At 44.7% G+C, this 10,902-nt stretch overlaps 1 protein-coding gene across 1 annotated transcript in view; it reads right to left on the reverse strand.

The window, feature by feature from the left end:
• The window catches only part of UNC93A (unc-93 homolog A), a 19,436-nt gene extending 17,620 nt beyond the window's left edge, over positions 1-1,816 (reverse strand). The window contains exon 1 of the mRNA XM_072857972.1: positions 1,688-1,816. Coding sequence (XP_072714073.1) covers positions 1,688-1,774 — 87 coding nt within the window. The 5' untranslated portion in view covers positions 1,775-1,816. The remainder of the gene's footprint in view (positions 1-1,687) is intronic.
• Positions 1,817-10,902: the final 9,086 nt, after the last annotated feature.

Below are 10,902 nucleotides of genomic sequence, written 5' to 3' on the forward strand. Positions count from 1 at the left end.
CTGGAGAGCGCTGGAGGAGAGCGAGGCTGCTGGTAGCTGCACCGCACACTTCCAAGCCCTGCAGCGGCTGCACGATCTGGCCGTACAGGACCGTGGTGGCAGCTGCGCGGCACCCTTGGTGAGAGGCAGGCATCAGGACAGTGAGGTGAGGAGGTTCTCTGTCGAGCAGCGTCAACGTATTTGAGAATTGGAATGGTTGTTTTGTAAAAAGGCAAAGAGGCTTCCTGATCACTGAGGTCCTATTTCTGAAACATCGCGTGCCTGGTTTTGTCAGCTACAGCTTCCAAAAATTAGGAGCCAGGCCTCCAAAAACATATGATTAACTTAAGTGTTATTGGTTTGAGCTTTTTTCTGGGGGGAGGGAATGTTGAAATAAACAATGCAAATTTTTAATGCCTGTCCTGCAGGCTACAATACAATAGAATAACCTGCTTCTGACTGTGTCTCAGCAGGTCCTCTTTAACCACCAAGACAAAATGGAGAGAGAAGAGGGCTACTTCATGAATCAGCACCACTCCCTCCTGCAGCGTTAGGGGAGGCTTTATGTTCCAGCACTTAACCTGAGCAGGTACCGTTTCAGGTGGTGGGGCTGACTCGTGGCTTCTTGGGTTTATCTTCCCCCACTTCGTTTGTCTGCCCAGCTCATAACATCTCCATCCATTTTCAGGACTGTTTTTGCAGAACTTCCCTGAATTCAGAATTTGACAGTGTCCGTGAACAGAAACTGCTCAAGGAGAGGAGAAGAGAGAGATGTACAGAGCTAGCAGGGACATCTTCCTGAAATGAGGTCAAGCCCTTGTTATTGCAAACAAGTGCCTCATGTTATATATCAAGCCTCACCTTTAAACTGTACAGATTCCCACACCGGTGGGAAAATCTGACCCAATTGATCAGGGTCATCTTTTAATATCCTGCCCAAAGTTGCTCATGGATGACTTATATCCATTTATTTGTCATTAGACCAGCAGAGTCTTCTAGTCGGAGAAGTTCCTCCTTGTGTTTGTCTACTCTGAAGTATTCATAGACAGCAGCAGTAACCCTCAGTCTTTTATGTTGGCTATGCTAAACAAGCCAGCTCTGATGGTATCCTGAGTGTTCAAGTCATTCTACAAACCCATCTCTGCTACTGTGTTTTAAGATGCTAATGCCAATACAAGCCACAGCTGCCTTTCATTTAAAATAATATTTTTTATTGTTATGTTATATCATGATGCCAGGAATTATTGTATTATTTTATACTTAAATTATTTAATGGATTGGGCATACATTTTTATTATTGTACATTGCTGTATTACAATAATGAAATTATAGCAATTTAGAAATCTTCAAAACAAACTCTTTCCAGAAATGGAATTTGTTTTCCATTTTGCAATATATTATTTTGAGAAAAATCTCAGAGAAATTTAGTTTTCATTCAAACAGCTTTTGTGGACCTAAAGAATACTTGTCTGACACAAGTGTTCAAACTATTTGAGAAGTACTAGAATAAAATATTTGGTAAATGCTATGGATCTGGGTGAGGGATACTAACCTGCACCAAGCTGATGTCCTAACCCACCTCAAAAAAATATTGTGCATGCCTTCTTCACAGAAACCGTGGAAAGACTGGCAGGTTTCACACAACCAGCTGGCCTGATGCCCTTCCAGGCCAGCTGTCTTGCCAACCAGTGGGAGATGCTCCACTTACCTGTAGACTCTGGAGTCCTCCATAAGCAGTGAAGAGAAGTAAAAATCCGAAAGAAATGACCAAAACATTCTTAAGATTCCTTTCCATGTTGATTCATACAAGACAAAGGTCTGCCGGAGCACAGAGCTGATCCAATTATTCCACAGGATGCTTTGAGTTGGAGAAAAACAGCTTATGTTTTGTTGGAAGATGTCACTTCTCACTGCATTTGCAGAGGAAAGGGTTGTTAATTATTTGAGGATTGGCCAGTGAACTTTACTTTTTCTGAAACTGAAAACTCCTTTCAGAGTTGTTACTCATTCACCTGTTGTGGCTGAGGCACTAATGAGCACTCCCAAAGGACATCTACCAGGTTTTATTAGGTAGGTATACAAGTCGCTTGCAACACTTGTATTGATTTTAGTATTGCAGTTGTACATTATATGGCTCTCTCCTATCACTAGCACAGAAGAAAAAAACTGCAAACAGTGAAATGCCTGTCTGGTATAAAGATACACTAATCCATAAAGGGCAAAGATTAAAAGATTGTACTGAAATCTATATTAGGCCTATTGCTTAACTAAGGTTACAAAACAGTACTAGGAAATGAGATTGTATTACAGCCTTGGCTGCATACACCAGGTCTATAGCTATGCAGCGTAGCAAGCCAAGGTTGCTGGCTGCTTGGCAAGCGGGGGAGTCTTCATCCGTGGTGAAGGCTGTGGCTTTGGTGTTTCAAATTTACCAAATCATACTCACGAAAATCATTTTTCCCCATCTTTCCCATCAACTCAGAAGCCAAGAAGAAACATGGATTTAGCAGATAAATGAAAAAGCAACTTCCCCTCCCTTCCTCCAGCCCCTGGAAAAAACCAGCCTTCGTGGGATGTATCTTACCTTGCCAGTGCTGCCTGGCTCAAGGAGTGGAAAGTCTCCCCCTAGCCAGCCAACCCTGCCGTGTTTGCCCCTGCTTTCCCCTGTTTTCAGAGCCTGCCCTTGGGAAGTTGCATTGCCTGTTTGTCGTGACACACTAGTCATCCTGCAAGTCCTGACTGAGCTTTTGAGTGCTCCCCTTCTGAGCACACAAAGTCCTCTCTGCCCCTAAGCCTGGCAGGGCGAACAGACCGTCTGCAGACCCTTCCTGCAGCTGTAGCAGAGGAGGGATTTGAACTTGGGAGCAAAGTGGAATCCAAAAAGGTCCATGCTATAACATAAACTTATTCAAGTGGAGGTGGTCTGCAGGGTGTCTGTAGTGACTAGTGGGAATGCACAGCTAAGACTTGGTCTAAATCCCACTAGATGGCACAGTTTTGCTTCCCAAAGGGACGTTCGAGGGTGAGGGGAGGAAGCTTTAATGAATTAATTCATTTAATACATTAAAGAGGTCACAGCTAGTTTCTACTTTGGAGAAAATTCCAGTATGTGCCTTTTCATTTGCTTCTTTTGTCTTATAATCTTCTTGAATGAAATAATGCAGAAAACATAATCTTTTAATTCTCTATTGTTAATGGTACTTCTATATTGCAAGTCTAGATAGTGAAATACTGGCTTTTTATTTACAGACTACTATACTCAGCATGCAAACACTTTCAATTAGATCACAATGCTACTCTTGTTTTGCAGCGGTTGTAATCCTCTACAAGGCTTAGAAACCAAACTGGTGGTACTTTTTCCAATCTTTTTAGGTTGATGGACCCTTGCAATTATCAGGTGAAGAAATTTCAGAAGAAGTTTACACCTGGTGATAACATGCTCGTTTCTGTTTTGGAACCCTTAGAAACAGTCTGCAAAATTCTAGGGGGTTGAGATCACAGGCTTAAAACCACTGGAAAAATGAATGAGAGAATGTAAGAACAATGCTTATTCTAAACAAAAGCATAATTATCACCTGCTCGAACAGAGGCAAGAACCAAGGATAGTGCAAAGCACACCCAGTTATAAAAGCCTTTATTTTATTGCTCTTTCTTGACATTAGCAGTAATAACAACACAGCTTTAAAAAAAATCAGCATTAACTGGACGCTATTTTTAAAATGCGGTGTTGGATAGGCTATCTGATCAGCACTTCTGCTCTGGAGGAATTCTTAACTCCTAGCTCAGTCACATCCTCTTAGCAGCAAATGTTGGAGAGCAAACGGGGGATGGTGGGTTTTTTTGTGGAGGTTTTTTTCTCTCCTTTCGACTGATCAAAGACATTTCGGCCTGTTTCACATCCCTTGCCCAGACCTTTGGGTTATCCAACGGCCTGGTCCTGAGTCCCTCCTTAGGAATGTGCAGAGTCTTTACCAAGGAGATCTGATAAGGCTGAGGAGCTCTTCCTTTGGTACCAGGCAGCGGGCGGCTCCGGCAGGCCTGCTGTGCATCACCCTTGACACTGCTTTCATTCTTTCTGCCAGTCTAACTAAGATTAAGCGAGCCTCAGGAGCTGTGCACTGCAATTAGGACTTAGCTTTCGCATAGGAGGCTGCAGCCACCAAACCGAAATGCCCTGCAGAGCGCGATCACAAAAATGGGAGATAAAAGAGGCTGGTTAAATTCATGACTCCATCCCAGAGCCCGTCGCGTTTATTTTCCTGTGTTTATTTTCTCAGTGTAAATGAAGGCAGCCTTTCCTTAAAAGATTATAGCACCAGAGGCTAATCTTTGTGGGGTTTTGTCCTTCATAATTATCGTTTCCCTATTTACTCTTTGCTGGTTAAATATATTGTTTAGGCAGTTATTTTAACAACAACAACAAAACAAAAAACCCAACACCCAGAATACTCACCATAGGATTTTCTGTCTTAGGAGGCTTTTAATTGATTAGCTCCTTGGTGGCACACAGTATCCCTTGAGTCTCTCTGTGGAAAGGATGAGTATTTTTATATGCCAGCTGGCCAATGGTTTGGCCAGCCACGTAACACGGGCAAGTGTTGCAAGAGCTGTTCTCAGAGCTGGCCCTAACTGGCACTGGTCTCCAAGGAGCTGACACTGAGCGGGAGTTGCAGAGGAGATGTGCTTGCCCATGGATGCCTCCAAACACAAGGATGGGGAGAAGGGAGCGTGGAGACAGTCTGCATATTCCCATTTGGAGAAATGAAGCTGATTCCTACCCTTTTTCCATGGTGAAGGCATTGCAGATGTACTAGAGGGGAACATTAGGACTGAGCCTTGTCCTGAGCTGTAGCAGTACTACAAAGCCCTTAGTATACTGGCTTGTGCTGGAGCTCTTAACTGTGGCAAAGCCATCAGATTGCATGGTCCTTCTTGGTAAGCTACAGAGAACTACCTGGCTCACACTCCCAGCCGGCTGAGCCCGTGCTGCTGCTGTTTAATCCATCCTGTTGGACACATGAGCCCTGAATTGTCTTTCCAGAGACTACTGTGGGGCAGTCAGGAGCCTCCTGTGACTAAGCTACCACCACCCCAAATGCTCACTTTCTGGGGCTGTCACACAGAAGACACTCTTCATGGGCTGTAGCAGTGTGAGTGTCCTGAGGAAATAAATTACTTCTCCAGAGAGTGGGGTACCTGTAAAACATAAGGCTGATGCATCAAGCAACATTAAATGATCTGGATATGAAAAATCTTTCACAGTTTGCAGCTGGCATAGGAAAGCATGGCTGATTCCTAGGAGATGCCCAGGCATGTCTAACTCTACTGCAGCCACTCTTTTTTCCAAAGTCCTGCTCTCCCAGGAAATTAGCCTGGCCTGACATATCTGCAGTATTCCTACCTGCCAGACCAATGTCTGACTTCTCCATTTTTATTAGCCCCTTCAGAAGAAAAAGGGGCTAATTAAAATTCAGGGCTGCTTGGTCCAGGCCACCTACACAGCATTTCCTTTCTTGCTATGAAAGCCTGTCCATGTTGCTCTGTTCTTCCCCTCCTCCTTCACCACTGTTGGTGCCCTGCTGATTTTGGAGTTGAGGCAGGAATGGCTAAATGTGACGCACATGCTTTGCGAAGCCCCGCCGTTCATGATAGGGGGTTCGTGATTTTAGGAGTTTACCTTACTGAGGGTTAAGCTCTCCTATTTCCTCAGAGCTGTGCTCAAATCTGCAAGGGTCACACCGCATCTGGCTTCTCTCGGTGTTTATGAGGTTGTGCCAGTGCCATGCTGGTGAGGGCTGGTTGGGAGCTGAAAGGACTGAGGTACAGTTACCTGTGGTTGGTGGCCTTAGAAAATACAGAAAATATGTGTTGAGAGAGGGTCAGAACTCAGATGTGAGATCCGTAACACTGAGCAGAACAGATCAAGCAGTAAAAGCTGTTTTTGCCTGGGAAGGGAGTGGAAAGGGAGTTGCCAGTCAGTGAACTCATTTTGCCCACAAAGTCAGAGGAAAATAGTTTTTGTCGTGCCAAGGGCTCCAGCAGTGTGAGTTGCTCCTGTGTGCCTCTAAAGGCCTAAACATCTAGCCCTCCTCCAGCATTTTAGCTCTCATTTCCAAATGTCCTGTATTTCCCTTCTCTCCTTTCAAATACTGCTCCTTTTCCACCATGCAATGTATCCACTGGTATTGTCCTTTTATCTATTCTCCCAAGACCCCTCTACATGCATGGCTGCATAGACATCAGTATGCCACTTCTGTCTGAATCCTACCTGCTGATGTTCTCTGTCTTTCTCTGGAGGCACCAAAATGTCTATCTCAATCTTCCTTTATGTCCTTGATGTATGCCATCCTTCCTTAAAGCTTTGCTGTTCCCTACCCATCACCCTTCCTTCATCTCTCTGCTTCTCCCTCCTTACCTCATCTCCTGAGTGCCAGCAGATTTTTTGCTTCTTAAAGGAGTCACCTGAAAACTGCTGGTTGTGTTCCCCTCTCACAGGTCATTACACTACTTTTAGCCTCGCTGGCTGCAAGGTCCCCCTCCCTCCTCCCTCAACACCGCTCTTAATATCTCACGAGGCCCTTTTCCAGCTCTACTACCTATCCCATAAGGAAGAGGAGGAGAGATACCTTGTCTTCTGGGCTGGGAGCCAGCTCATGGTAGAAGGGAGACCAAACAGAAAAAGAGCAGAGAGGGTGCAGGCCATAGGCTTAAATGAAGTTGTGACTTCTCTCAGAAGGACCATGTAGGACTTTACCCGCAGGACACTTGTCTGCTCTGCTGAATCCAGCTGTCCAAATAACCAATATTGTCTCTATAGTGAAGGCAGGACTCAATTTAGCATAGGATGATGTGATGCCAGTCCAGGCTCACTCATAATTTTTTATGAGCCGGAGAAACAGTTCCTTTAAGTGTTGGACTTACAGAAGTTACTCGCCTCCTGAGATTTTAATCTCTTGTGGCTGGAGCTTTCAATGCATGAACACATCTATGAGGGTGTTCACAGATACTAATTCTAGCCTAGGAGGAGATTCAAGCATTTTGAAGGTAAGCCCCTGTCCTCTGTAGCAGCCGACTTCTCTGCAGAGGACAGCTAAGGACATCAGCCTCTCCAGGCTGACAGCTGCCCATGAACAGCCCCGTGTTTCTCCACCAGAGCTGTCTTGCATTCACTCTCTTATAAAAAACTGCTTTCATCTGGTTCAGACTCAGCCTATTCACATTTTACCTTCTTACAGCTGTTGCCTGAGCACTGACATTGTACATGTGCCTTGCCCTGCATTTTGAGTGTTTTGGAATAGCTGGGGTAAACCCATTTCTAATCCTAAACCAGTGGCTGTGACTCAGTTGGTAGGACTTAATACCCTACTAAGATAAACATGCCACTGTTGTGACCTGTGCTTTTTTAATGAAAGGGTAGGGAGGCGGATCCTGCATATGAACAAGAGACTTCTGTGTGGCAGCGGCTCTGAAGTCTTAAGAGCCATTTGCTGGAAACTGCTTGACTGCATACTGGTTGTTCACATGAGCATGCATCAGAAATTCCTTGTATACACCCATGATGTGGGCTGGGAGGATGGGACTCTGTCAGCAACCCAAACCACACACTTACACCTTTCCTTCTCGGTTCAGAGGTGGCTGGTTATGTTAGTAATGTCCACTATCAAGCTAGAACAAAAAAGGGTTTATAATGCTCATCCAAGAAGCCCCTGCTTTTGAAAGGCTATCACAAAGACTTGTGACCAATTTATCTCCTTGTGGAAATAAAAGGGGAAGGAGAATGAGGCTTGGTCCCAGAGAGCAGGGTTGCTTAAAGGCATATCGGTGTAGACATCCTGGGATGTGGAGGTTCTCACTCCAGTGCCTTCCACCTTTCATTTGTCAATTGGCTGCACCCATGGCTGGAGACTAGCATAGGAGGAATATTTACCAGCTATTTACCACCCACTTGCCATCGATGGAAATGTCTATGGCAGATAAAAGGAAAAGGTAACATGAGTCTCTTCCTCTGGAAGCCTTGTTGCCTGTCACTTGTGCTTTCTGTCACTGAATATACTATAAACCCATACAGGAGCAAGAGCTACCAAGCTGCAGAAATGCAAGCAGGGGTTCTTGAGAGTGAAACATAAAAAACCAGCTGTTCTGTACAGGCCAGTGTGCAGTATGGCATGAGAGAAAGGGGTTGTTATAGGTAAAAAAGAAGATATATTGGAATTAATCAGAATAGGCAATTTTGTTGTTGTTTTCTTCTGCAGTGAATTTTGATGATAAAACTTCTTCCCTATCCCAGCAGATAGCACCACGTACCTGGGGCAGGTGACTACCTGTTTTATGTAGCCTTTTCTGTGACACAAAATATGGGGAAGCTCTATAACCTTCCCCTGGGGTGACAGAGTCTCCCCCAGGCTTGAGCAACAGACTCCTTCCCTTGCCCCAGTATCGGTAAATCATGCAGCCATCCAGGACACTGTTTCTCTACCAGCCGCCCCTGACCCTTTTCCTCCAGTCCGCAGCCCTGCCTTCTCCCACACACTTGCCATCTCCCACACACTCCCTCCAACTGCAGGCCCATTAGTCTGCGTCTCCTTGTATTCAATCAAATCAAATTACCTTTTCAGGTTCAGGCTTCCTGTACTTTGAAATTATGGAGCTATGATAGACTTCCCTGGAAGCAGGTAATGGAGTCCAGCTGGGAATGTCTTGACGGTTGCTGCTCTGAACAAGTTTCACATTTCCCTTCTGTTTTAGCGAGATTAGCAAGCCCTCTGTGTATTTCTAATCTTGCATCAGTCTTTACGGAAACTGTCCCAGTATGCTTGTGAGGGTTGCAAAACTCCTATGCCACCCTTGTTTGGAAACTCCTCTTCATTTTGTCAGTCCTTATGTGAGCCTCAAACCAAGAAGCAAACAGTATTTAGGAAAATAGGACACATACAACTCCACCTCATGCTTATCATCTCATATAACAGTAATTACTATTTCACTTGCATTCTTGTTTGCATATTAATTTCTCGTGAGCTGTTAATATTCCACTGAAGTGCTCCCGCCTTCAGGGAAGTGCTGAGATTGCCGATCAGAGTCACTCCACCCATTTCATAGAAGCATTCCATAACTTCAGGATGGTGACGACTATCAGGCACCCCCACCACGGTATGGTGGGCACATAATGGGGACTTGAAGGTGAAAAGTGGCAGTCTATTACCACCGGTTCCTTAGTCATTTAGCAGTAGCACAGGAATAGTCACTGCATAAAGATAGTTTCAGCCTGGATTGTATCTCTGGAAAACCATCCTTGTTTTTTTCCTATTAAGAGTCACTCACAGAATCTGTTCCAGGATCCAGTGCAACCACTGGAAGACTGCTGACTTTGGCAACAGTAGCTTCAGTCCTTCATACGCCGGTGGATGGATGCCCTTGGCTTTCCCACATGAGAGAGTTAAAGCTTGGTGAAGTCAAAGTAAGCAGGAGGCTAAAGACTTCCGAGCATTGTAGGACAACTCTGGAGAAATGTGTAGGAAAAACTGTCAGAGCAGCGGGCAGGAAATCTAGAAGTAATATCTAGTTCCTAACAGACTGCTAACTTTAATAGGCTCTCTGTGAGAAAAGGCATTTCCATTCTGTTTGCTAGATTCCCTAAGGCCAACAAGCAGACCAGGGTGGACTAAACATGTCTGTGGCTACTTTAAAAAAAATTTAAATATGCTTAAGTGTCAGAAATTACAAAAATGATGCTACATGTGGATTCTTCCATGCCAGCCCTCTGGAGGTATGGTAGTTTTAACTATTCAGCATTAAAGACTGACTTAAATAAGTTTTATCTTAAACATTCTCTTCCCAAGATAGCTTTTTAAGTGACTACAGGTGTTTTTCTTAAACAGACCAATAGAAAGAAATCCAGAGTACACTACAGAAAATCTCAGTGCCTTTTCATTGTGAAATCTCTGCTCTGCAAGGGAGGAGAAGAAAATTAGGCAGTAAAGCCACATTGCATGGACAAGGAGCACCAGGGAGTTCACTGCAGCAGTTAGAGAACAGCAGACAAACTAGTGACCTGTTTTTCTGATTACCAAACCCTTAAACAATCAAACTCTTCACAACTTCTTTTAACGATCAGAGGCAGAAGACATACATTCACAGCTCTCTATTAAAAGACCAGAACATGCATAATGAGGCTTTCAATAAACATACAAAATCATAGAATCATAGAATAGTTTGGGTTGGAATGGACCTTTAAAGGTCAGCTAGTCCAACCCCCCTGCAATGAGAAGGGACATCTTCAACTAGATCAGGTTGCTCAGAGCCCCGTCCAACCTGACCTTGAATGTTCCCAGGGATGGGGCATCTACCACCGCTCTGGGCAACCTGTTCAATGTTTCACTACCCTCATCGTAAAAAATTTCTTCCTTATGTCTAGTGTAAATCGACCCTCTTTTAGTTTAAAACCATTACCCCTTGTCCTACTGCTACAGGCCCTGCTCCCCATCTTTCTTATAAGCCCCCTTTAAGTATTGAAAGGCTGCAATAAGGTCTCCCCGGAGCTTTCTCTTCTCCAGGCTGAACAACCCCACTCTCAGCCTTTCCTCATAGGAGAGGTGTTCCATCCCTCTGATCATTTTTGTGGCCCTCCTCTGGAGCTGCTCCAACAGGTCCATGTCTTTCCTGTGCTGAGGGCTCCAGAGCTGGATGAAGTACGCCAGGTGGGGTCTCACCAGAATGAATGGTAATTAATTTTGATTTTCAGCATGAATGGTTCTGGCTCTGTGCGTAAATATGTCCAATTCCCTCTGATACCTGCAGGTCCCTTAAGCTGAACCTGTGTTGAGCCTTGAGGCTGTTTTAAACTATGGCCCCTGGGAACAGCTCTGGTGCCTTTGACCAGAGAGGGATTTAGGTGACGCAGGGTGCACAGGCTATTTCCCCAGAAGG

Source organism: Ciconia boyciana, chromosome 3 (assembly GCF_034638445.1).
Source record: "Ciconia boyciana chromosome 3, ASM3463844v1, whole genome shotgun sequence".
NCBI lineage: Eukaryota > Metazoa > Chordata > Aves > Ciconiiformes > Ciconiidae > Ciconia > Ciconia boyciana.